The 27,458-nt window shown below is 39.7% G+C and overlaps 2 protein-coding genes across 2 annotated transcripts; one reads left to right on the forward strand and one right to left on the reverse strand.

Annotated features, from left to right (window-relative positions):
* Positions 1-720: 720 nt before the first annotated feature.
* ZFAND1 (zinc finger AN1-type containing 1) lies at positions 721-8,036 on the reverse strand. Its single transcript, XM_032182039.1, has 8 exons — positions 7,971-8,036; positions 6,762-6,804; positions 6,011-6,050; positions 5,539-5,666; positions 5,371-5,462; positions 4,469-4,593; positions 1,287-1,442; positions 721-1,138 (listed from the first exon to the last, which is right to left on the reverse strand). The coding sequence occupies exons 1-8, from the start codon at positions 8,023-8,025 to the stop codon at positions 968-970; spliced, it is 810 nt and encodes a 269-aa protein (XP_032037930.1). The 5' UTR covers positions 8,026-8,036; the 3' UTR covers positions 721-967.
* Positions 8,037-8,105: 69 nt separating this feature from the next.
* On the forward strand, positions 8,106-26,568 carry CHMP4C (charged multivesicular body protein 4C). Its single transcript, XM_032182870.1, has 5 exons — positions 8,106-8,439; positions 16,646-16,823; positions 17,749-17,863; positions 21,253-21,361; positions 23,570-26,568. Exons 1-5 carry the CDS (start codon positions 8,241-8,243, stop codon positions 23,632-23,634), a joined length of 666 nt encoding a protein of 221 aa, XP_032038761.1. The 5' UTR covers positions 8,106-8,240; the 3' UTR covers positions 23,635-26,568.
* Positions 26,569-27,458: the final 890 nt, after the last annotated feature.

Raw genomic sequence — 27,458 nt, forward strand, 5'->3', positions numbered from 1 at the left:
CCAAACTTCGTTGTGTATGTCACCAATACATGCAAAGAAATCTTGTGTGTGAAATGCCACAAGGCTAGGATCTGCGACCAACAGCACCCTCAGTGGTATAATGTTTGCAAAGCCCTGACCTGCATTCGCTGAAAGTATATAGCTAAATAATGAACAAGCTTGATGTTCATCTATTTGAGTGAAAGTACTGTTAATTATATAAATTCATTTGCTCAATTGAGTAATTTTGAGTAGATCCTCAGTACAGAAAATACATTTGAAATGTTTTACATCTTATTAATTTTCAAGCAAGAGCTAGTGATGTAAAACTGGGAGGAGAAGCTGATGCTCCAGAAGGCTGTGCTGCCATTCAGAGGGACCTGAGCAGGCTGGAGAGCTGGGCGGTGAGGAACCTCCTCCATTTCAACAAAGGCAAGTGGGTCCTGCACCTAGGCCAAAATAAGCCCATGAACTAGTATAGGTTGGGGGCTGATCTGTTGGAAAGTGCTCCATTGCTAAATGAAATCTGTTCTTGTAGATTTCGAAAAGATGCTGCAAGAGTATAATGTGTTTCCTTCCTTCGCGGAACCAACATACTCTTTCACAGAAACCAACATTCTCTTTCAAAGAACTGACATAACTGCAAGTTTATATTTTCATTATTTGTTTTTAATATACATTTTTCTAGTAATTTACACAAATATAAATAAAAATTTTGGAAAACATTATTGATGTCTTACAGTTAAATAAAGCATAAATTTATTTTAGATAGTATCTGTAATATTAGTTAACATAACTAATATTCCTTTTAGGACATAGTTCTTCTGCCAGTTATGCAACTGAGGAATTGATAGGACCTGTGTCTTCACAAGTGAGGGCATATTCTGACATAACAGTGATATAAAAGGAGAATGGCCTTGGTTTTAATACCAGAATTCTAAAAAATAAAAAAAATCAATCTTTTTTGTTGTTTGCAATAATTTACTAATTAACTTATGTATGACTCTGTGTCTTCTATAAATAGAACATCATTATCAAGATACTCCAAAATTATATTTCCACCATTGAATAATGGACATTCTTTATCAGATAGCCATTTTTCCAATGTGTCCTCAAATGGCAAGGCTTCTCCAGAGGTAGTATGGCATAACCTCAATTTCTGCAAGACAGATAACGCAGAAATTAACATCAAAATTTGCCTAAGATGCAAGAAGTGCAGGATGAGGGAGAGGGAGCAAGGGTTAAAAGAAGAAAAAAAAAAACAACCTGGAAAATGTTTATCATCATCACCATCATCACTGATTTACCTGGGCTGTTGATTTGTTGTTGTCATTCTTAAGGCTTGCTAAGGAAGCTGCGAAGTCTACTACTTTGCCAATACTCCACTTACTGCAAAAGAACATGGACTTGCTTTTCTCTTTGTTTCCCTTTGGTAAAAATACTTGAAAGTAAATTCTCTCTGTCTAGAAAAAAAAAAAGAAAGAAAAATAAAGCAAAACAAAAATCACAGAAGAAACACATAACTACATACATATGTATTTTTCAGTTAAAAAAGGTAAATTTCATCCCCCAAATTCTAAACTTTAGTTGTTCTATTCCATCAGGACAAAGACCCCATTCTAACGCAGAGTAGAAGAAACAGCTGAGACCGTCAAGTCCAATCTCCTCCAACTGCAGGCACATATATGATGGACTGTAAGTTCAGAAAAGTGGAAGAATGTCTTTCAGACTTCAAGGGAGTATTATATATAGACAGACATTAGATAGAAGTGACTGCTTTGAGGAGAAAAAGGTGAATTTAAACAGGCAGTGCTGGCTTCTTGCAGCAGTACAATCTGTCTCAAATTGGAACGCAAAGCCTGTTAAAACAGAATAATTCAATGTTCTAGAAATGTCTGTTTCACAAATGAACACTCCAATCAGTGCCACCTACTCATTTATACCATTTTTTATCCTTTTATCTACTAATAGTTCTTTCAATATCTGCTAGGCTGAACCATTTGTTTAAGAAACTTCAAGGGTAACCTATGAGAAAGAGATTCTGAGTAGGAATGAGACAGCCCCTTCTTCAGGTTTATTTTTCTTGGCGCTCATGCCTAGACACAAGCGCAACTGGTATATCCATCAGTTGACTGCCCTTTATGAGTCCAAGCCAGACACTATCAAATAAGAAACAAGTCTTCTTTAAGATTTATGCATTCCCTAGGAAAGTATGGATCTATCCTCCCCCTCAGTTGTGTTCATAAACTGAGAACAAATTTTAATCTTTGAATTTTTCCCCAAACCTAAGTGCTCTACACACACACACAAAAAAAAAATCTGTAACACTCAGGAATATTACAAAGGGGCAACGGAAACAGGACATGAATTTTCCTAAATTGTAAACAACCACAGCTTGTTAAACAGATAACACAGCCATCCTATTACAGACACATGCTAACAACTCATCTGCTAACAGTGCCCTGGTACCTTCCTCCAGATCTAAGGAGGATGAGACAGTTTCTGACAGCTCACTGGAAAATAATTCACAAAACCACTCATTCTACTGTTGCATCCCTAAGGATGGGATATGCTTCATAGAATTTCTGTGCACTACCCAAGAGATTATCAGTCAATCAAGGACACAGCAACTAACATTACTTTGCAGCATGGCCCTCCTGTTTGGAGCCAGTCTGTCTTGAAAGGTGTACCCAAAGGAAGCAATTATCTGCAGAAAACTAATCGCAACAAAGAGGTCAGATAAAAGATGTGTCCAATATAGCCTGATTCTCCTGATCACAGAATAAGAAAAGTCAGGAAGCACTGCTAGGGTCATGTGGTCCAAACCACGCTCAAAGCAGGGCAAATTTCAAGCTGGACCTAACTACAAACCAGGTCGCTCCAAGTCAGATTCAGTCAAGTTCTGAACATCCCAAAGATATCACGTATTTTCAGAGCAGCTTATTCAAACGTCTGACCACCCACACTGCAAATGTTTTTCCGAGAATCTAATTGGAATTTCACATATTGCAGCTTGTGCACATTGCCCTCTGTCCTTTTGCTGTGTGCACCTCCAAGAAACATTTATCAGTCTTCACTATATAGTGATGACAGAGCAAATGTGCCTCCAAATCCAGAAACTTCATATTAAAAAAAAAAAAATAAAAAAAAATCTGTTAAACTGGAACAAGCTGGGCAATACAAGACACTAAAAAACGATAGCCAGAAGGAGTCTAGCAATTTAAACAGTGAGAGGTGCTGGAGGATAACAGGCTTATTTATCAGTGTTAAAATTATCACCGTTCTACATGGTTGAAGAATTAACATCCAAATAAGAAAATTAATGAGAGAAATTAGCATATCGTAATTTCTGCTACACTTGTTAGACCTTACTGGCTTTGGAATTAGGAAGCAACTTTAATTTTCTTGGAAATATTAAGGGCAGATTTTTTTTTTTATTATGCTCCACAATGTTTGAAGTGAATCACTCTCCCTCCAGCATACATTTATTTAAGTGGCACTATCTGCGATGAGTGGTACAAGCAGGTCTTTGTATTATGTCTTCTGCCTAAGTAGAATTGTCTGATTTTTCGGCATGACAAAGTATAGAAAAGAGAAATTCATAAGAGGTCTCAGTAATTGAATAACTGTACTTGTTGTAAAAACAATTAAATGTATCTAACAATAAAATTATCACATAGAATGTTTTCAGTATTATAAATTTAATATAAGAGGCCTAAATTCAGTGTGCTCCAGCCCAACAGCATGGTCTAAAGTAATTTAAAATAGTTATTTTAAGAGAATGCCTAAGTACAGATCTAAAGTGAAACTCTAGATGAAGGAATTAAGTTGTTTCCAAACCAAACACAATCCGCAAAAAAGACCTAAACACCATATTCAACTGGCCACTGTAGTGAAAAACACTAAGGAATCTGAAATACTTCAAGATTCAGAGAATTTAAAGGCATAAAATACACAAAGCAACTGTCCAAACCCTCTTCCAATACAAAGGCAGGAACAACTGACTTCAGATCTCTTCATACTTCAACCAGAAATGTAATAAATGTGTCTTCAATCTGAGCTGCAAAGCTTCATTCTTATTTGTGCAGAACGCAGAGCTCAGTTTAGTATGAGACAAATTCAATCTGACTGATACAGAGCTGTGCAAACTGTATCCTGCGTGAGTCAGAAGCCTCTCAGTACCCATCACAAAAAGTATCTCACTAAATGGGTTTGCCCTGTGTCAGGCAAACATGTTTCTGCTATAAAGGAATTTGTCCTGAATGCTGTGAGCTCTATATTGGTATCTTATATAGATCTATATAGGTATCTTGTCTTTACATGAGACTAGTGAGATTGATTTTTGGATGCCTGCCTGAAATCTGTAAGTGACCATGGACTTAGAGAATTAAATCCAAAACCAAACTGAGGGAATTAGATGAAGAACCAGAAATTTAGAAAGCTTCTCTTTCCTTTGAGAAGTCAATCACTGACAGCAAGTATAACTGACCTGAGGCAAGGACTTGTCCCCACACGCGTGCATTTTCAGTTTCATTAATGCCACTTTTGCTGCTGTTTCACTGTTTTTTGCTCCTTTGCGTTTTTTGCTTTTTGCTTCTTCATTTTTTTTAGAATCTGAGAACAATATTATTCCTGTTAGCATGAGTCACATTCCTCCTGAACATATTTTGGAATAAGTCTATTGGGCCTCACTATATTTCTAAGGTGTCAACCCCTGTCACGCCCTCCTGAGGCCATGATATTAGGGACTCCCATTCAAGAATATCTGGAATGGTTACAGTCCTAACAGAACTCCTTTGCACAGAAAAGCAGATAAGCACTGGAACCAGGTAAACAGGTTGCAAAAGCTGAAGAGATACAAATTCCAATGCTTCTGTACCTGTGGCAATCATGGTATTCAAATAGCAATACGTTCAGGTCCTCCTTTCTACACTTAATACCTAGCATTCAGTTGTTCTCTTTCCTGCCCCAGATCTTGCTTAAAAGCTACAAAACATTACATCAGTCATTTTTTTTTTTTTTTTTTGCCAGTTTGGTTACATATGTATAAACTCAGCACACTGACATGTGCACCCATTACAACTACATTATTTGCATATGAATTAATATGCAAATATAAACGACTAGCTACAATTATAGTAGTTGTAGTACAAGAACAAGACAACCATTCTGAAACTAAGCCCCATTTAATCTTCAAAGACTGTCTTCCTAGACATCTGCTACTGTTGTTTTGTGTGAGTCTCAATGAACACGATTACATGTTGACATGGGAATTTAGGGTTGTTAAAACAAAGAGCTGTCATACTTTCTCTTCTTTTGGTCAAAGCTAGATCCTTACAGGAGGTCTCAAGGCTTCTAAAGAAAACTAAGATATATATCCATTGTACTTGCCTATAATATGTTTAACTAGCTGTTGGGTGGCAGCCATTCGAGGTTGTGGTGTGTCCAGTTTCTCACACTCATGGTCTGATTGATGCCGGTGTCTGTAAACAGCAGTGAAAAAATTGTTCATTAATGCATAGGGGAAGAAATTAATACAAGTATTTATGTTCCACTCACCTTAGGCAAAAATGTTTTTCACAGTAGGGACACAGAACTGGTAAAAGCTCCTTTGCATTGCAGTCCTTATATGAGCATGGGTAAGATCTGTGCTGGTCCGGTTTCACAGAATTGTTTTTTATATTCACCTAAGAATCAGTACAAAATAGTCTGTCTAAATAAACAACTATTACAGACAAATCTCCACCACAGCTTCCCAAAAGAACTGTGCTTGCCCTCAATTATACGGGCAAAAATAGTTCAGTAACTCTCTCCTACTTTTCTTGCCCTGGTTAAGTTTAGCTCAGTTAGAAAAAGAACCATCCTCCTACTCAAACTTAATTAAATTCTGACACACAGTAAAAGAGTGCATTCATTTCTTAAGCTTGTCACATACTAAGTTGGATAATTCATACTTATATACTGTGCATATATGTCTAATAGCTAGTTAAGCTGCATAGAAATTTAAGGTAGTCATTTATTATTACATTACCTCAGAACACCCATGAGCATCCCGGCTCCTGTGCTGAAGGCTTAGTGGCAAAAGAAGAAAACACCACACCATCAACAACATTTCAAGAGAAGAAAACTGCATGTGAAAACATTTAAGTGTCTTAAGAGCTATCTGACAAGTTTTATCATGGCAACACAATGAAATTTTCTTAGAATTTGTTCTAAGCTATAGATTTCACAACTTGAATGGATTGGTTATGCTATTCCTCATTATATAATTTATCTCTTAGGATTTCTGCCCCATGCCAACAAAGCATTACAAAAGAATAAGGTCATTAGCATGTTTACAAATTCACCTCAAAGCAACTGAAATTTGTCCATTTTAATGGTTTTGGATCACAAATGCCTTCTAACATTTTAAAGAGAAATTTTAGATCTGCTCTCAACTTTAGGCTGCTAATTTTAAGTATAAATCAAAGTGCAGGCTCTGATTTAAGACTGTGGAAGAAATTTAGGTTTTCTTCCTACACGGAAGCAACAAAAGCAAAACAACCAGACGCAAATCAGTACAAACCAGGCTCCCATACATATGGCTTCCATAATAAGTTATCTGTATTCTGGATGTTCCCTCTGATTTCAAACCTCTGTAACAGCCGCTTGGGAGCAAAGTTGCAAGGTCAGTGAACAAATTATTTTTTTAACTGAACGTATCTACATTGAGTTACAGTATGTTTCATACAACATTTAGGCCTACAACAACTGCCACACTAAACTCTAACAGGAAAACTCACCAAAAGACACCTGAACAGCCATCACATACAAAGGGGAGAAAATCTGAAAGAAAAAGAGGTTTGTATTAGTTGGGCAACATGGTTGTTGTTTTGCTCATAGTTTTTAATTTTTTATATGATGAACTTTTGCTCCACATTATTTACTTTTGCATGGGGTAGTTATCTTTACAAAGATGCTTAACAACTGTATCTACACAGTACCTAGGCTTTTGTAACACAGTCATACTGCTAACTCCTCTAGTTAGTATTACTGAAAAATACACCAGGAGGTAAATTATATACATTCTGGAATTGTGCTTTAAATTCCTAGAGAAATGCTTCTTTCATTGTCCTGCTCCTTCCTATCTTTTACACCATGCATACTGCCCTTGTGTATTTAAATTACATGTAACTTCTTAAGTCTGCACACATTCCCCATCTACTGTATCAATTGTTACAGATAAAACCACTTCACCGTCTGCTGAACTTAGCCATGTCAACTATGACAACGAATGCCCACTTCTAGGCCATTATTTGAGTTTTCCATTCTTCAGATTTATCTTGATGGACCAATATGTAACTGGACTACAAAGCTCAGATCATGAAGACTTTGGTCACTTCACCTACAAAACTCACTACCTGCCTCAGAAAACCTTCAGCAGAAGTAGTTTTGCTGCCCATTAAAAAGAAATGTATTTTAGTGATTATGTTTTCATTAACATCATCTCCTGAAAGCAGTGAATGTCAGCGAGGGTTAAGAATGGAAAAACCGAGCAACAACAATTAGCAAAAACAAGGATTAAATAACTAGTGATGTCACTGAAAAGGCAGGCAATGGCAATGCACCATGTAGGGCTGCTGCATGTTGTACCAACAAGGCCTGGCTTTGGGAAATCTACCCTAACAACTAAAACCGGATTTTTTTTTTTTTTTTCATTATGCAGCTTTTCTTGTCTTTTTGACTGTTCCTTTTAACAACATCCCTCTCAGACACGCTGCCCAGCAGCAAAACGATCTCTTCTTGGCTGTATCTCCCCACTACAAGCATTAGCACCAGGAGCCAAGACACCGCACGATCCCTTGTGACAACCCCAAAACCAACAGAAGCCAGGCCCCGAGCCAGCGTCGGGGACACCCCAAGAGGGAGCTCCCACATGGGAGCCCCCACGGCCGCTCCTCTCCCCGCTCCGCCAGCAGGGGGGAGCCGAGCCGAGCCCCAGCCGCCCTTACCGAGCTGCCGGCAGCCCTCCGCCTCGCAGTGCCGCCCCAGCTCCAGCTCCGCCATTTCCCTCACGGGCAGGCGGGGCTCAGCATGAGACGGGGCGGCCGTCCCCGCCCCGGGGCGGTGCTGTTGGGTGTCCCTGATTCACGGACACCTCGTCCCTAACCCAGCCCCGTCCCTAACCCAGCCCCGCTCCGCTCCGCCCCGCCGCCAGGTGCGGAGCCCCGGAAGAGCCGCGGCGGCAGCGGGGAGCCCCGGCCCGAGCTGAGGCCGCCGAGATGAGCAAGATCTCCAAGTTCTTCAAGGGGGGCGGCGGCTCTGCCGCCCACAAGAGCCGGGGGGGGCCCACGCCGCAGGAGGCCCTGGCCCGGCTGCGGGAGACGGAGGAGATGCTGAGCAAGAAGCAGGAGTACCTGGAGACGCGCATCGAGAGGGAGCTGGCGGCCGCCCGGCAGCACGGCACCAAGAACAAGCGAGGTGAGGGAGCCCCGGCACAGGGCTGCGCCCTTCGGAGCCACCTCGGGGCCTTGCGAGGCTTTAAATCCTGGGTGTCGCGGGCATCAAGGCGCTGCTCAGCACGGCAAGGGGGGCACGGTGTTGGTGCTGAGCGCTGGGGGTGCGGATAAGCGAGAAACTGAGGCTGTTACATGTGCTAAAACTGAGAAACAGACAAAGGTTCAGGGTATTTGTAGTGGCTGCTGGTCCTGTGCTTCTGAGGAGAGGGTACTAAGGGATAATAACGTTCAGATCTCGCTTACACCAATGTTGTCATCTCTAGTAAGCAATTTGAGCTGCAGGTAGGCAGTGTCTTGGGCCTTTGAGAAGCAGGGTAATTACTTCCTAAAGTCACCTGGAATCCTGTTTTGTCTGCTCTGAGATCTATTGTCCCCTAAATGCTTCAAAACAGAAGCAAAATGTTTTGAATTCAAGGTTCACAATGTAACAAGAAACTTTCCTGTGTTCTTTCTGGTGCTGGATACTTTAGAAAAGATAATGGCATGTAATTTAGAGCTTGTGTGGAGCTGCACCTTAAAGGTGTTCCGGTTAGCCCTTTAATGTATTTGGAAATACTTTAGCACTTACTAATGGTTAGCAAAAAGCACTTAGTTAGGATTTAAAAGCATCAGTAGGGACTTAAGGCACAAACAGTCTGAGGGAGTAAGGCCAGTTCAGCAATCGAGCCTGCCAGCCTGCAGCACATGAGCTGTTGGGTTGCCACGTTTTGGGTTGTTGTGGCCCCAAACTCCTTACTTCTCTGGCTTCAACCCAAGTTTCTCTTGTCCTTTTGTGCAGGTGCTGGCACTTGTGAGCTGGCCCAGCGATCTAGATCAGGGAGGTGACGCAGCTGCAGCTCTACTGCAGGACGAAGTGACCGGATGGCTCCCAGAGCTGGCTCACCGTGCAGTTGCACGAGTGGCGGGGCTGACTCAAGAGATCATGCTCCTTCTGGTGTCTGTAGCAACTCCTACCTAGGTCCAGACACGCTACTGTAGGACTTGATGCCAAGTCTGCCCTTCAGGCTGGTGTTGCTGCAGGAAGAAGCAGTGTTTCCTGCCTCATTCCTGCCCCATGCTACTCCCTTCCTTCTGTTGACAGAGCTCCCTGAAGGGTGTGTTCTAGAAAGCTGGGATACAGCATTAAAATGTCTTGTTTTTTCAGCTATGTTATTTTTACCCAGGGCTGGTTAAGTTTCTCTGACTCCACAACTGCAAAAGAGCTTGGACACCTGTGAAGGTGCAGAGGCTGTAATGAGGACCCATTACTGGGAGAAGGTGGATCTGCTTTAGGATTCCCCTTTAACCTGGCTGGCCTGTGCTGGTTCCAGGTATTAGCCTATCACCTTGTGCTTCAGGCATGCAGCATTCAACACGTGACTTTTTCTCCCAGGTGTTTGTGTCCACTGCTATGCTCAGTGTGCAATTCCCCTGGTTTTATCTATATAGCTTTTTGCAGAGTTGTGCTACAAACTGGATTGCTGGGCTGATTGTGGTTAAAAATAACTCCCTTTTTTTTCCTTTCTTGCATTTGTGCATGACCTACAGTTAGGGACAGTAAAAAGACGGCAAGGCAATAAGTACAGTGCGGGAATTTTTTAATGAAAAAATTGGCTATAATGCCAAAACTGGATGATGAAACTACAATCATGAGAAACAAGAGAAACTCACCTTGCTGTGCTGAAATGGTTGAATTTGGCAGGCTAGTGAGTGAGCTTAATTCCCCAAGGATACCCCTCATTTGATACAACAGTTGTGCTAGTTTAATCACTGTTGATTAGTGTATTAGCAGCTTTACCATACTGTAGTTCAGAAGAAAGCTGTACTAGCCTTAAGTAGCATTATGTAAACATACATGCAAATGGGAGAATAAAAGTTTTAATTTACGCTGCTTTGTTAAAACAAATATTTCAAAAGGACCTAGTGGCTAATCTTTGATTTATTCTTTCCATATTTACATCTGTGGAGAAGCTTGTGGAACCTAAAATGGGAGTGTCTGGGACAGAAGCAGGATGTATCCAGGTATAGAAAATGCACCAAATTAGTATGATCTCATTTGATTTTTAGGTGCATGTGTGTGAGTCAGTTACACTGACACAAGTGAAATCATCTTCAAGGACTAACAAGTTTTCATGAGCTCAAATGATTCTTGGATGGGTTCATGTGACATCAGAAGACTTGACTTAGACCCATAACATATTAGCTATGCAAGTACACGTGAAACATCACTTAAATATTTTTGGCTCCTCCTTTGTGGAGCGTGCATCTCTGTAGTTCCTGTGCCTAATTTGAAATTAGCTGTGCTTTGGGGATGATACATTTCCAGTATTCCCTCTTAATATTTTACTGTAGCTAAACTAGCTCAGGGTTATCTGAAGAGTGATTTGTGTTGGAACTCCCCTTGCAGAGGTTATACCATGATAAGTATTTATCTATCTATCTATATATATATAGTCTTGCTGTATTTTTTCGGGTATCTCTTGATTGGTTTTGTCAAGTGCATGCCTGCTAACTCCAGCAACAAATTGGCCTTTCGTCTTCACTACTGTGAAGGTCATGCAGGAAAGCTTAAAAGACAAAGTGATCCCAAATATCAAAATTGATGAGGCTTGAGGCAAGAAATTGGGACTAGTGCTATGTAGGTGCAGGCTCTTACCTTTTCTTTGTGCTTCTCCAGAACACCATATCCACGTTAGTAAGGGCAATAGCAGGTTTCTTTATGGCCCTGGGTTAGGACAATAGCCATCACATTGCAGTTCACCATATAGAGAACTGTTTTCATCTAGGACTTCCCACCTTCATGGTGGTCATTCACTTAGCATGTGGAAGGGTACTGCCTCCACGTGCTGACTGAACAATGACCATAGCTCTTTGCTTATTTGTTTAAAGCAAGTTCATCAGCAATGCTGAATTTATGGGTAAGCACAAAGTACAAGAAAATATTACTACATGGTAGTCCTGGGAAAAGTTTATCCTCTGTTCTTCAAAAGCTGCCTTATTTTTATTTTTTACCTCTCCCACAATAATCCCTATGCTTTTGAATCTTCCTTCCCCTGTCCCATATCACACCCCATACACACCCACTAGGCTTTTGATTTCTAGTTTGCTGTGTGAGAACTCCATTTAAAAGGAAATAAAGGAAATGGGTTTCCTGAAGTGCATCTGTGCTTGTGAAAATAACATAAATGTGCGTGTTGTCTCAGCCTGGCATCTTTCACAGATCCTAAAAAAAAGGAAAAAGCTAAATGAAGAGAGATTAAAAGTAAGTTAGCTTTAGGCTGGACGTCAGGAGGGGGTTCTTCACAGAGAGGGTGGTTGCACACTGGAACAGGCTCCCCAGGGAAGTGGTCACTGCACCGAGCCTGTCTGAATTTAAGAAGAGATTGGACTGTGAACTTAGGCACATGGTCTGAACTTTTGGGTAGACCTGTGCGGTGTCGAGAGTTGGACTTGATGATCCTTAAGGGTCCCTTCCAACTCAGGATATTCTATGATTCTATGATTCTATGATTCTAAGTTAAAAGAAGTCATAGTGTTTTTTTTTTTGTTTGTTTGTTTGTTTGTTTTTTTCCCCCCCATCCAGAGTAGGAATAAAGCTTAACCATGGAGAGCGATGCAATACTACTGAGGACAAAACCTATGGAAAAAGTTGGGATAACCTAGGTTTTCTCAAGTAGGTGCTGTAAGTATGCTGTGTAGTACATTTGGGCAGGGTTGGTGTAGCCGCGTAGCATTCCTTTACAATGAGCTAGTTGTGTCCTGAACACTACTGAAACTGAAGAGTGATGCAGTAGTTGCGTGTTGACACAGACAGGGCTGTCATCCCTGTAGCGGGGTGTGTGACAGGTAGGGACTGAAGGCAGGGAGATACGGGGAAGCCTTTAAGCACATCTTTGTTCTGTGTTACAGCCATTGTTCTCTGCTCTTCTTGATCGCATTTCAAGTGTCTTGCTGCCAACTAGAGTGGTTATAATGAGTCAAAGAGCATCATTATTAATGAATTACTGCTTCAGTTTTAACTGTACATGCCTTCCCCCACAAGTTTTTAAGGATTATGAATGCTGATAATGATCTTGCTTAAGGTGGTCTGATTTTTGTGGCCTCAGCATCATTTCTTCTGGTTGTTGCTAGCGTGAGATCAGATTCTGTAATCCATCAGTCCTTTACAGGGACTGAAGCAGAGGTTTTGTTAACTGTATCCAAGGATGAGATCCAGTATTTTCACGGTGATGTCTTGTGAAGACATAACCAGTTTTTCCCTGGGAATTTTAAGGTCTTTTGGATAACGTTCTTATCTCTACTTCACAATATGAGATTGGCAATTCCTGTGCTGATGGGTATTGGTGGGCTGACAGTGTTGATTATCACTGTGCTTTCTCATTTTATTCTGATCTGTCATGAGACCATGATGAAGGTGTTTGACTCTTTCTGTCCCAATTTTGTTCTCTGTTTTAGAAACCTGGATACATTCAGTGTGGTCAGAATTACTATTGCCGTTGCCAGATATGGCCAGGATCAGTCATTTCTCCTTTGTTACTAAAGCATAAGTTTAGTGGTGACACTGGAAATGTGTTTGTATGTTAATAACAGTAGTTCTTAATACATGTGCTTAAACTGACATAATAGTCTACAGTTATTGCAGCTTGAAATTAAAATTTAAAAAAACAAACTTGAAAATAAAATAAAAAATCAGTTTAAAAACAGTGGCTCCTAATCTACAATCTCTATCCTGCTTGCTGGAGTTGGAAGTAGAGCATAAGAAAAGTGTTAAAGCAATTGCTGACCACTCCATTATGAAATGTGGGAGCTGAATCTGCTTCTTTGGAGCCTATCAGAGAGAATGTCAGAGATGACTTGTTTTCCTGGGGAAGATCTCTACCTCTTCTTGGTTAAATCGATATTACTCTTGCTTCCTCAGACCCTGCCCCTGCTTAGACTCTTCCTACCTGGGCTGTCTTCCTTTTCTGAAATCTTGGAAGTGGGCATACCTTCTTTCAGTGTCGTTCTTAGACCATCAGTGAAGTAAGTTGATGTTCTCTCCTCAGTTTCTTATTTTTTTTTTTTTTTTTTTTTTTTTTTTTAATAAAACAAACAAAAAAAACCTGTTCTCTTTCAGTTTGGTTATTATGTGATAGCTTTTCTGTAGCATTTAGATTTTGTTCTTCTGAGAATCTGCACACAGATTTTAAAATGAGTGTATGTACAGTAGAAAAGCACTTATAATGAAATTCACTTTGATTCTGTACAACAACAAAAAAGCAGACTGCAAATAACAAGGAAATTCTCCTTTCTCACCAATGGGAGCTATGATTGCAATGGACCATGCAAGGAAAGGGATTCATTTAATATAAGTGAGAAAATCATATAGTGTGGTATAGGAATATGTTATACCTCGCTTGATAAGCGAGGATTATGAATTGATTTGCCAGCAAGTGCTTTGTTCTATAAGTCACTGGTAAAACTACAGAGAACTAAGTAAAATGGTGTTGTGGTACAATAATTAGGAAAAGCTGTTTATGATAGGGGAAGTCTCACAGTTGACCTTCTTCTGAGGTTTCTTAATTCGCGTGTGGTTTAATTAAATATTTATACAGGAACCTTCAGGATTTTGAAAACAACTGCTGTGTGTGTAACTGAGGAAGTCCATTTTCTCTTCGAGCAGTCAATAAGAGCAGCTCCATCACAGAGTCCCATTCGTGAAAAAGACTGTCTGGAAATATTTCCCCGTGGTAGCTGCTTCCTTCAGTTGAAGCCTTTCTGCACCATCCAGTTAGAGTTCCTCTGTCCACAGGGTGTCGGGAGTCCTCTCTGGTACAGCCACTCTTATGCAAATTCAGAACGTTAAATTTACCTAGAATCTCTGGCCTAATCTGAGAATACAGGATCAAATTTTGATCAAATTGAAGCTGAGGAAGGAAGTGTCTGGTTTCATAACAGTACCAATAATAACCATAAATAAGGAGGGAAAATAAGCAGGTAGAAAGACTATTTGGGTTAAGTCAAACTGCTATACTTTGGAATTGCTACAACAGTTAGAATTCTTACATTTGCCACTTGCATGACTTTGACTGGGTTTCAGGCATATTTTCAAAGTATAAATGATCAGAGAATCACAGAATGCCTTTGGTTGGAAGGGACCTTAAAGACCACCTACTTCCAGCCCCCTGCCACTGGCAGGGACACCTCCCACCAGAGCAGGTTGCCCAAAGCCCCATCCAGCCTGGCCTTGAACACCCCCAGGGATGGAGCATCCACAGCTTCTCTGGGCAGCCTGTGCCAAGGCCTCACCACCCTCTGAGTGAAGAATTTCCTCCTTATATCTAATCTAAGCCTACTCTCTTTTAGTTTAAAGCCATTCCCCCTTGTCCTATCACTCCACTCCCTGACACAGAGTCCCTCCCCAGCTTTCCTGTAGGCCCCCTTTAGGTACTGGCAGGCCACTGTAAGGTCTCCCCAGGGCCTTCTCTTCTCCAGGCTGCACAACCCCAACTCCCTCAGCCTGTCTGCATAGGAGATGTGCTCCAGCCCTCTGAGCATCTTTGTGGCCCTCTGGACTCACTCTAACAGGTCCATGTCCTTCTTGTGCTGGGGGCCTCAGAGCAGAACGCAGCCAGGTGGGGCCTCATGAGAGCAGAACAGAGGGGAGGAGTCACCTCCCTTGACATGCTGGCAATGCTGCTTTTGATGCAGCCCAGGATGCGGTTGGCTTTTCGTCTGGAAGCCTGCACTGCTGGCTCATGTTCAGTTTTTCATTAGCCAACACCCCCATGTCATTCTCCTCAGGGCTGCTGTCAATCCATTCACTGACCAGACTCTATTTGGTACTAGGGACTGTAAATCCGGAGAGCATGCCCCAAAAGCTGGGAAAATGTTCAATTTGAATACTGTTTTATCTATTGTGACTATGGTTTGCCATCACTACAGGTGCTAAAGACATTCTGTATTTCAAAGTCTCTGCAAATACCTGTCCTTGTGTGACTAATGAGCAGCAATTTTGACCATATTGACTGCTTTTCTGCAAGTGTTTGAATCAATATTTTAGTATGTTGCTACACACTGTAAATCAGTGTCCCCTCTTTGGAAGGATCCTAGCTTCATTTGGAAACCCTATTGTCTAGATTCAGTGTCACTGCATTTGGGTAATCGTTTAAACAAAACACCAACAGTAATTGCTGCTGTTTTTCAAGCATGGGGGGCTGCATTTGCTTGCTGGCTCTGAACCTGGTTAAAAAATTAAAGCAAGAGAGAGGAAAAAAGATCCAGGTATTAATTAGAATTGAAAAAACAATGGGTTAACTCAGTCTCTTTTTTTTTTTTTTCTTTTTTTTTGCCTGGCACATGTACAGTTTGGAAAGAACAGAGGTCAGGAAATACTTGTGGCAAGATTGTGTGTTCCACACACAGAGACTGAGTGAAAGCCTTTCTCCTCCTGCTTGTCACGCGTTTATGCTGGTAATGATTTACTCTGGGCAAAGTGTTCTGCTTATAACTTATCAAATGCAAAACAGTAATCTCGCTGATTTACAGAGATAATTGAGGGTTGCGAGATTTTATTGTGGCCCTTTACAAAGGCTATGTATCTTCTATATATTTTCAAGTTCTAAGGATTAAAGATCATGCTCCTCAGTGAGTGTTATGGAAAATACAACTGAAAGCCAGAGGAGTCCTTCCTCTGATCTAACCCACCTGCGAGGTTAGGTCCTTTGGGCTTTCCATTATACCTGACACTCTCTCCTGCTACAACAAAACTTAGAAAGCAGCATTCATGGAGATGTGGTCATCATGACAGATCTTCTCGCTCTGTCTTCCTTAGCTTTTACTCAGATTTTGCCTCAGGTTTACCTCTTCCTTTGATTCTCTCTCATGTCCTTTCTGATTTCTCTCTGATGTTTTTCTTTTCCTTTCCCATCTTCCCTGTTTTGCCCACGTACACAGGATGGAATTCAAGATCTCCTGTAGTGGAGGAAGAAGCTGCTCTTCGTTGTGCTTCTAAAAGGAGTTAATCTAAATGAGGTTTCCTGCTCATGCACACTGCATGTTGGTGGTCTGGTGTGGTCAAAGTTTGCCTTTCTACTAGTCAGGTAGGAGGGTGAGAATTATAACTTCTCCAGGTTGTATTGTTAATGAACTACTTGTACTTGCATTTTGCTACGAAAATACACAGTGTACTGTGCTCCTCTGCATTACAGCTGCCTTACAAGCACTGAAGAGGAAAAAGAGATATGAGAAACAATTGAATCAAATTGATGGGACGCTCTCAACCATCGAGTTCCAGAGAGAGGCGCTGGAAAACTCACACACAAACACAGAAGTGCTCAGGAATATGGGTTATGCTGCACAAGCTATGAAAAAAGTACATGAAAATATGTAAGTCCTTTCTTTCTACTAGCTTTCAAGATGAGCTTGGCAATAGCTTTTAAACTATTTCATTGCTATGTACTAAGTCAGCCAGTTTTGACTTTGTTTTGGTTCAGGCATTTAATGTCAGGAAAGCTATTGGTGCTGTGATGTTGTATTTGGCAGAAAAATAACTTTTCTTAACAGCAAGTCTAGAAGGAAATCCAAATACCTTAGGAGATCCAGCTGGTACTAGTTTTTATTAAATCTGCCTTGGCTTCTGCCCTCAATTTTTCCAGAATAAAACTTAGTTGAGGAAACTGTGTGCACTTCTTCAAAGTCCACAAGCTAGGTTGCGATTCAAAGTACTAATTGAACTCGAATAAAAGAGAGGGTAATTTTTTTGCATATTATTTTTATATGTTCTATATTGTTTCATGGCGCATTCTCCTGCCTGAATAAACAGAGTTAAATCAGAAAGGTTGCCCTGGCAGAAGTAAACAGGAATTGAAACAATACTGTAGTTAACAATAAGGGGAAGCACTTAAATGGGGTCCTGTTAAGCTCCCCCTAGTTCTGATGAATGCTTAACATCAGAAAAGATCCATCTAACAAAGATGCTGACCTCGGGAAGGAGATACAGTCTGCCTAGAGAATATGACTGTTGACTGATGGATCTGTGAGCAGCACAGAGGTGGGGAGAGGCACAGGCTGCTGCATTATGGCTTTCGTTATAAAGCCAAAGTGGAAGAAATTGGAGTGGCTAAAACATACAGAAGCTTGCCAGGAAATATTAAGGTTTAGGTAAGGAAAATTCTTCCCCATGAGTTTAAACACTCCCCCATGAGTTTAAACATCCATGGGCATGAAATAAAATAGGGTCTGATCAGCTGTTTCTGAGCCTCTTCTGTAGGATTTCATTTATGTACTTTTAAAAACTTTATTATTTTGCCAGGGACTTGAACAAGATTGATGATTTGATGCAAGATATCACTGACCAGCAAAATGTTGCTCAGGAAATTTCAGAAGCTATCTCAAGCCGAGCTGGATTTGGTGATGAGTTTGATGAGGTCAGTACTTTACTAAAGACTGTGAGTTTTGACTATAAAATAGTTATTTTGTGGTGCAGTGGCTTGTTCCAGAGAATGCAATTTCACATCCTCACCTTTTGAGAAATCATTGTTCTAGCTTACCATATCTAGCACATTTTATATTTATTTATATATTTATAAAAAAAAAAGAATTAAATATATAAAATGAAAATGAGGGGTTTAGCTGTATTCCTGTAGTTGGTATTCTCAATTGTAGTATTTTCAATTGTACCATGGAAGGAGGTCACTAAAGCATATAATTTGTACTTCTCCAAAGGGAAACTGAAATATATAATTTGTTGTACTCAAAATAGGCATAGTGCATGTTCCTTTCACTACACCATGAACTGGCTGCCGTTCACAATTTTGGATATATGTGCCAAATTTAAGGGGTTTTATTTTGTGCTTGGAGATTCCAGTCCTTTCATTATTTTCCAAATTTTCAAAAAAAAAAAATTAATGAGGTGGAAGTAATTGCTGTAAGAAGCAACAAGGATTCTGTCCTCAAACACTCTTCTGAAAACCTGTCAAAAAAGGTATCTAGGACCTTCTAGAAACTTGTCGCAGTAGCTTTCATCCAATAGTGCTGGATCTGATTTTGTGTATCTAAGGAGGACATAGTGTTCAAGGGCTGAGTATATGCAAAGAGGCTGTATATGAGTATGTGAGACTGTACATCCTACAGCCTGTGGGATGCAGAGCTGAGGATCAAACCCAGTAACACAAACAGTTAACTATGTGTTAAAATGACCAAGTGCTAGGAATCATGAATAACACCTTAAAGAATCAAACAGTTCCCACCCTTCCCAATTAATTTATTCTTACATACCCAAAGGGACAACAAAGAAAAATACATATGCTATATTTTTTTGCTTGATTAATATTTTGCCTTATCATTCACAAGTTATCCTTTGCAGTTTTTGAAAATAGTAGTGATTCTTTGTATATTTCTTTCCATTATCTGCTTTCCTATTTTTGTACTTCAAATGAAAATCAACTTTTCAAGAAACATTTAATCGATACTGACATAAGGAATGGCATTTATCTGGCATAAACTGGTCTTCAGACAACTTAAACGTGCTGCCATCCTGAACAGTGTCACTTTCTTTTCATCCGTGCTTAACTTATTGAGTCTAGACTCAGTAATGATGTTGCAGATTGACCTGAAAGCTTCTAAGCGATGCTTGTTTGTCCAAGTTAATGGATATGTTTCCTGTTCTGGGAAAATAAGCCACACTCACATGGGGTATCACTGTACCATCACCTACTTTTTCATATGAGCCTAATAGTGGCAGTACTTGTTCGGTCATTGGGAAGCCTGGATTGCATAACACGTCAGCCTAAGTGTGCTAGAATTTGTGACTTAATCACTAGTTTTTGAGGTCACTTGTGTTGGAGGAGGATGCTTAGTTTTTATTTATTTTGAAGAACTTTTTGACCACACACTTGATTTCCTCGTTACGTGTGTGCATTGGGTGTAAGGAGATAATTGAAACATGTAATTTATGCTGCTCAAAATAGACATGTGAATGTAGGGCTCTCTCCCTGGCATGACACTGTATATGTAATGAAGAAGAAAAAAAAAAAAAAAAAAAAAAAAAAAAAAAGCTCTGCCCTACCTGAGTAGGATGCTCTCAGGGGAGAGGAGGGGGTGAATCCTTGCCTGGAGACATGTTTTCTGATAATCAGATGTGAAATAGACACATTCCAGTGCGTGAAGTCTAGACCCTGAGAGTTTTGATCCTCTCCACATAGTATCTGCCCTCTGCTTCATTTTTTGCCTAAGTTCAAGAGGAGGAAGGGGATTATTTATTGTAGCTACTACAATGCTCCACAGCCTCGTTGTACAGCAGTTCCTGAGTTATGGGAAACACAAGTTAGATCCATGATTGAGGAGAACTTGAAACTTGAGTCTCCCACTTAGAGAACCAATATTCTAGACATTGCATTGCTATGTTAAAGATTATGGCCACTGTTTATTCCACTATTCCATCTCTCTCTCCCTCTCTCCCTCTCTATTTTTTACTTTTATTTTGCTTCATTTTTTTTAAATTTTAATAAAGAGCCTGTCATGACTGGTACTACCTCTTGATATTTTATGCATTCAGCAGGGGTTGCTGAGGCTTAATTTGGTCTTGGAAAGGGTTAGATGGTCATCTAAAGGTCTTCAGGAATACTCGTTTCCATTGACTACAACAGCTTGGACACTAACTTCTGAAGATGATACTTACACCACTGACTGAAGTACTTAAAGTACAGCTACCTTTGCACCTAACTAAATGCATTAGACAGATGTGGGGCCCCACCCTCCACAGCTCTTTGAGATAGCTGCCATCGATTGAACATCTTCAGGTGCAGACTTGATGCTGAAATTCTTAATTTTTAGATTTTTAATTCTAGGGCTTGCATTGTGAACTAGATCAGACTTGTGAACTGTAGCCTTTTTTGGCCTTGTATATATAAAATAAAAACTTAGGCAGGCCTGTGCTGGCTACATAATCATCATTTTAATGTCTACATTGGTGATAAGCGAGGTATAAATGGGTAGGCAAAGCCCATCTTGAACCCTAGATCTCACTTTGTGCCAGCCACTCTTGCCCAGCCCCATTTGCCCAACAGTGGTTCTTTCTGAACCATTTTATCACTGTGGCAAAGGTCTATTTCTCTACACTGTGATTGATAGATAGCTTCCTTTCTTTGGGAAACTCCAATGAAGGAGTAAGCCCTTGGCTTTTTTAAAAATGTAAAGCATTTCTATTTTTAGTATTATACAATGATATTTGATCATCTGTCCAAGTTAGCTTCTGCAGCTAAAAGCCTAAGGGTGTTATGTGCTTCAAGAGTGAGTAACAGGACTCACGAGATCCGTGCTGCTTTGATATTAGATGTAATCCAGGACTTAGTGTGATAGAGCTGAAGCACAACATTTAATGACAGTCTGTGTTCCACCCAGTGGAAGTTGTATGGTTTTTAAAATGGGAAAAGTCACGCACTAAAATTAGAATCTGCTTAAAATGTACAGACTCTAGATTTGGAAAAAAAAAAAAAGATGAAGGCAGTTGGACTTTTTCCTCTGCTTTTGACATGAATACTAACTGCACTGGCATTTTTCTTCTAATTTTATTCCTTGTCCTGTTTCTAACTTTCATTGTCCTTGTTTAAACTTTCAGTTAAGTTTCACTGTTTTTCCCTGCAGTTGGTGAAAATTTTACTTGCAATATGCTGACTTCTGATATGACTGGCTTCTGACTTTGTTTTCAAGCATAAACTGTTATTTCAGTAATGCTTTGCTTTATAGCGGTTACGAGTGCTCTTGACTCAAATTGCTGTCAGGACAATGAATTTATTAACATTTTCCTTGAATTTAGGATGAGTTGATGGCAGAATTGGAAGAACTGGAGCAAGAAGAAATGAACAAGAGAATGGCAGATGTCAGACTGCCAAGTGTTCCATCCACCTCGCTGCCTTCTCGCCCCGGTAAACTGCTTACTTTCCATTTCAAGTTTGTCTTTATTATGCCATGCTGTGAGTAGGAGGAGAGGAAGAAAAAATCATAGATATGTATTTAGCTCTTTTAATTTTTAAAGCATTATAGATTCCTTATCCAAATTTTTGCATGTGACTATTAGAAAAAGCTAAGTGGAATTCCAGTTTCCTGTATGAAAATACTTAGGACCAAATTTTCTGTAGATTAGGGGAAGCCAATTCAGGGGACTTGAACTTCAGGTACTGTGATGTGGATCAGATAGGTCACTGGGGAATGGGAAGATCTATTTTGTCTTCAGGCAATTTAAATCCTCAGTCTTTTTTTAATTAAGAGGCTGACCTAGATTCAAAATGTTTGCATGACAAAGTTTCAGCTTTATAGTGTAGTGGTTTGATACTTGCCACTGGTATTTTAAGTAGAGATGAATGTGGTAGCAGGAAGTACAAATTTAAAGAAATATTGTCTGTCATTCCTTTCTTTCTATAGAACAGACATGCCTGGCATTAAGCAGTAGTCTTGATTTTTCTGTAGCTCTGCCCTGTTTGTTTGGAATTAAGCCAGAGACAGTCAACTTTTAACTCTATCTTTCACTGTGTCCCTCTTGCTCTATCAGCTGAAAGACTTGCTGTATACGGATGCTCGTAAAAAGAATATAAATATTTGGTGGCAAAGATAGCATACACGCAGCACAAGCTGCCTGGTGCATTCTGCTGCAGAACAGGTTGCCCAGATCAGCTCATCCTGAAGACTCTTATGTGTGTTTTGGCAGTCAACACTTAAATCCCTGAGAAGCAGTTTAAAATATTCAGACTGGGACTGTGGCCTCATCTACTTATGTAAACTGTAGAACAGCTAGTAAAAAGTGGATTTAGGAAAACTCAGTGCAAATTGCAGTCTGGGCACTTAACGACTTGTTCATGCATTATTTTCCAGATCCAGCTGTGTCAGCTGACATTTTTATTAAACCCAGGCCATCTCCATGTGCTTCTCACTATCTCAGATTTTCTACCTCATCTCTCTATATGACTGCTTCAGGCAAAATTAGTTAGCTACGTTTATACAGTTTAAGGCCTTGTAAAACTGGCTAATCTTTTCTGTAACTGTATGCTTACAGAACACAGAAATGACAAAATATGAACAGTTAATGGTCCTATAATGCTTCTAATTGGACATGCATGTTAACCTCCTGATTTTAGAGATGGGGAAAATAATGTGGAGCAAGGCACAATGACCTTCCCCAGCTGCACAGTAAGCCAGTGGCACTTGCAGAGTAGGGACTGGACACAGGGTCTCCCATGTCCTTCTCCCAGCTTTAGCCCTCAGAAATGGTACTCTCAGTCTATCTGGAGATGGTGGCTCCCAGCAGCAGGGCTGCCACAGGCAGGAGCCAACTGGTTGCTGTAAAACATACACACAAGGGTGGTGCCACCAAGTAATGCAAATCCTGATGCACTCAGCACAAAGCTGGGGAGAGCCTAAGGCCGAACCTGGGCAGTAGGGCATGCAGGTTGTAGGTTGCTGAATGAAGACTGTTTATATGAGGTTTTCATTCAAGTAATGTAAAGAAGTGGGATGTGGTTTGGATTAAAAAAAAAAAAAAGTGAGGTGCGTGTGGGACCTAGAACAGAAATGGGAATTGCTGCTGCTGTGACCACAGCAGTTACCTGAGTAGCCACAGATACTACCTGAGCAATGTAAGTTCAGGATTTTTTTTCCCTTTTAATAAATGGTAACTCTCATTAAAATACGTTGATTCCATTTTGAGACTGGACCTGCACATGCAGAACCCTTTAGTACTGTTTGGAAAGGTATCAAGATGCACAGCTGAAGGGACAGGTCATTAATTCCTGCTTCCAATCACGGAATTGTAGGGGTTAGAAGGGACCTGGATGTGAGAGAACTGGCAATGTTGTGGTGCGTGCTTACTCTCTGTGTACAGGTCCAATAAATTTTCTGTGGGAGTCTTTCAGTAGGAGGTAAATCAGACCTATAATTTTTAACATCAGGGTTATGTTTGAGCTAACGGTGGGTCATGCTAGTCACAGCATCATCACTATGTTACCTACATTTAGCTTGCTACTCAGTAAAGTGACTTGAGATCTTCAAACTGAGCACTATAGAAGTCCTAATGTTAACAAATAAAATGTTTGTTTCTGCTCCTATTAGTTGATGATTATTGTTAATCTCTTTCTCTGCAGCATCAACCAGGAAGAGAGTGGAGGATGAAGATGATATGAAACATCTAGCTTCCTGGGCTTCATAAGAGCATGGTGCTTTTATGGCATGGAACACTACAGTAAAGATGTAAAGAGCTACAATGCTGTTGTTAATTTGTAATAGTTACAAATTTAGTGTGGTTGTGTTTCATACGGACTTTTTTTTTTAATGGCCAATCTTGCTAAAAGTGTGACTTCCATATTTCAAAAGTAGTCTAAGAACAAACAAATATAATAGTTGCCAAAACCTCCATTTTTTTTTTCCAGCCTAGGCCAGAGATTTGTTCTGCTATCAGTATCAGGTTTTATGATGTTACGTCTTGTGCTTTTGTGAGACCCGTGCCTCACTTGTGCACACAACTGGATGCATTATTGAAATGAAAAAGTTAAATAATTGATCAAAGCCCTATCCTTAGAGAGTCCAAAACAGCTTTATACACATCCTTTGCACCCAAGAGCTAATGGCCATTCATTCAGGCATGGAGATTTATCCAGTTTGCCTGGAGCACCTTGTGGTGTCCTAGATATTAAGAGGAGACTCTTCTGTAAATCTTCTGAAGTGCAATAATTTATTAATTTTTTGTTATTGTTTTAATTTTGGCAGCACTATCCCATGCACATGTATATGGTCTATTTGAATCACATTTCAAACTGTTTCCAACGTGGTTAAATAACAGCTTTGCTATGACAATGACTAAGATTTTATGCATCCCTGACAAACAAAATTGATTTCCACTAACCATGTCAAAAAGCCAGAAGAGATTTCGCCTTTCTGTCTTCCACCATGACTTTCTTGGGTGATTCTTTACTTTGTATGAAAGTACCCATTCTCAAAGGAACACAATTTTTACTTCTGCATTTTCAAAATAATTTTCGTTTCTGAGTGGAAACTATAAATATGTTGTCTTTTAAATGCCTTTTTAGCTCTGTTTAAAAGCTGAATCTAAATTATTTGTAAAGTTTATGTATTATTGTCCAGCTAATGGCTTTTTAGCTTAAGGAGCAAATGCCACTGAGTGCTGAACTACTATATGTAGGGAGAAATCACTGTTCACATATAAAACAAAAATTAAATATGCTGCTTTGTACAAAGAAATTTTATTAAGTAAGACTTAAGCTCTATGCTAGTAGCTTGCTATAAATCACAAGGATGTAGTAAAACACTGAAGTTTCAAGGAAAGTGGGAAACAGAGTCACATTGATCTTAATTTCTTATTTTCAAATTAATTTATATATATATGATTGAACCACTTGGGGAATGATGGGAGACTTGGTTTCTGTAGATCTACAGCATCAGAAGACTGATCTGTGGGGCTTTAGCCTGTGGTTTGCTGGGTGTTCATAGCCTACAACAGGCTCTAACCCATCGTATTTTATGTTAAGCATAAGCTAACGTGTGTTTCTGGGCATGGCATTCTGGTGTGCTCAACCTGTCGAGTTGAGTTCTGTGAATGAAGCACAAAATTTACTAGCATGTTGTAAAACTTTCAGGACTTCATTCTTTGTAGTGGAATTACTTTTTGTTTACATCTGTTTGAAAGGAGAACTAAGCCTTGTCACTTTGGATAAATTGCTTGTGGGGAAAAAAAGCTTTGTGATTCTACTACAGAGTTTGGAGGTACCAGGAAAATTATCCCTTGCTGTTGAGAGTCAAGTAAAAACTGGAAGTATTCCCTTTTTGTTAAAAAAAATTAAAGCACTTCTTTAAATTTGAAAATGTATTTTGAATTCTCAGTAGGGAACCAAACACTAACAAAATGTCATTCAGTTTTAATGCTTACTGAAATTCAGGATAAAATGCCAGCTGAAAACTTCCTTGACAGGTATATTTAATAAAATAATAAATATTCTGAGTTACCTAGAACCAATTCCCTAGTCCTGTTGGCTGAAATCCTGTTTTCAAGGTGCAGTGTATACAATTCTGAATTTGGTACAGAAAGAATTAGCATACACTGATTTGGTAAGTCTGCAAGGCTGTGTGCTGCTGGACATGAGTTGTATTTCTAAATGTAAGTCCATGCCAACATAGTCCTGTGCTTAGTTTGGGAAAGCTGTATTATAGCATCTGTTCTTGGTCACACTAGTAGTTTTCTGATACTTAGCATATTTAAAGGGTTCTGTAGCCTAACCAAAACAGGTGTCTAGGCTTCCAGTTTAAAGTGATTTTTCAGTCTGCTCTGGAAAATGTGTGCCTGCAAGTTTTTATGCAAGAACTTTCCATGTGAACACCCTGGAGGGACGAAGAAATTCTAGGGAAGGCCTTCTTTGCAAACAGGTGTCAGACTGCTAACCTCTGGCAGTGTTTTGGCCACATGTTGATCCTGGGGAGCTTCTGCTTATTGACTTTGGACTAGGCACTTAAGGAACAAAGTTCGTGGATGATGAGGAATAAAAAACATGGTCATTCAGGTGAGCTTCTCAAAAAGCTGGCATGTAGTGGCTGCTGATTCTGGAGGACAGTCACATACCAGTTCACGGGCTAGGACGTGTCTGGTCTAACCTTCATGGTGAAGCTACTCTCAGAAATACTGTAGTAATGTACAAAATACAGTATAGACCCTCAGAACTGTAGTGCTTGTATTTGTTTGGGAGACAGTAGATGACTGATTTTCTTCAAAAGCAAAGGAGTTTTAGGGATTTAATTCAGCTGAGGAGGTGGCTCTTTCCTGTGTAAATTCAGATGAAGCTGTGACAAATGCTTCTTTCTTTTTTTGAACATATGTCTCTCTTCATGCCAAGATGGTATTTGTTTAGCACATAAGCAGACTAGAGTGAATAGTGTCAATGTGTTATTGTAAATGCAATTGACTATTAACTCAAACATATTTTACAAGAGGACTGTGGAAGCAGATGGTGTACTGTAGCTGACTTTATTTCCTGATTCTTATTTATTTTGAGAATGTTTTCTTCTCTTAACAGGCTTGGGCATTTTAAACCTGGATAGCTTTACAAAGGGGAAATATTAATTAAAGAATTAAAAATTAATATATACATATCCTGTAAATAAACACTTTTTGTCACACTTGTGCTATCTGTATTATTTTCCTGTTAGGGAAAACTTTGTGCTCTTCTTACACCATCATTAGGATGCAGTAGTCTCTTTAGTGAGTGCAAAGATTCTTGGAAACACTTTTTGATGTATTGGTCCTTCAATACCAGCTTAGAATTTAATAATTCTTCAAAGGTAATCTGGCTTTACTTTAGGAAAAAAAAAGAGGGGGGGGGGAAGAAGAATAGAAATCAGATTGTATGCAACAGTGTCTGAGCTTCATTCATTTGAACACAGCATTTGTGTTACAGAAGATTATTTTTTCAACGTGTCCAAAAATTCTACTTTTTTTTTCTTTTGCAAAAGATCCCTTAATTGTTTTAGAATTGCATGTTTCTCATCTTCTAGATCTCTGTTAAAAGGTAAAATGGTTGAGTCTTCGTAAAAAGAAAAAATACTGTAGGAAATGATGAATGTAAGTGTTTTATTTTTTATGAATATGAGAATCTCCTTTAAAGTAAATGCATGTATAGTATCTTGCAGTTCACGTACACACATGTACATAAGTACTGTACCAACATTTTATATTTATTTAAGACAATTGATCATTATCTGGTCTGGAAAGACTTCCATTGCTTGGGCAGCTGATCATATCAGTTTGTAAAGCATAAGGCTTCATCATGTAACACCAAGGAACTGCTCAGTATGTACACATGCCCCATGTGTGTATAGCCATGGGGAGAGAAGGACGTAGGCATGAATAGGGAATAGATTACTAAGGAGCAGGGACTAGATTGGACATCTGAAGTAATGCCAAATATTGCAAGTTAATCTCATGTAGCTGTTGTATTTTTTCACATCTGTCCCAGCTGCAGAGATTTG

This window comes from Aythya fuligula, chromosome 2 (genome assembly GCF_009819795.1).
Source record: "Aythya fuligula isolate bAytFul2 chromosome 2, bAytFul2.pri, whole genome shotgun sequence".
Classification (NCBI taxonomy): domain Eukaryota; kingdom Metazoa; phylum Chordata; class Aves; order Anseriformes; family Anatidae; genus Aythya; species Aythya fuligula.

Bases quoted from the DNA above. Each gene is read 5' to 3' on its own strand.
- ZFAND1 (XM_032182039.1), bottom strand. From the start codon at position 8,025: ATGGCGGAGCTGGAGCTGGGGCGGCACTGCGAGGCGGAGGGCTGCCGG. The intron at 6,805-7,970 runs GTAAGGGCGGCT...TTTTTCTTTCAG, and splicing joins GGAGGGCTGCCGGCAGCTCG to ATTTTCTCCCCTTTGTATGT. The intron at 5,667-6,010 runs GTAATGTAATAA...ACTGATTCTTAG, and splicing joins ATGCTCATGGGTGTTCTGAG to GTGAATATAAAAAACAATTC.
- CHMP4C (XM_032182870.1), top strand. From the start codon at position 8,241: ATGAGCAAGATCTCCAAGTTCTTCAAGGGGGGCGGCGGCTCTGCCGCC. The intron at 8,440-16,645 runs GTGAGGGAGCCC...TCTGCATTACAG, and splicing joins CGGCACCAAGAACAAGCGAG to CTGCCTTACAAGCACTGAAG. The intron at 16,824-17,748 runs GTAAGTCCTTTC...TTATTTTGCCAG, and splicing joins AAAAAAGTACATGAAAATAT to GGACTTGAACAAGATTGATG.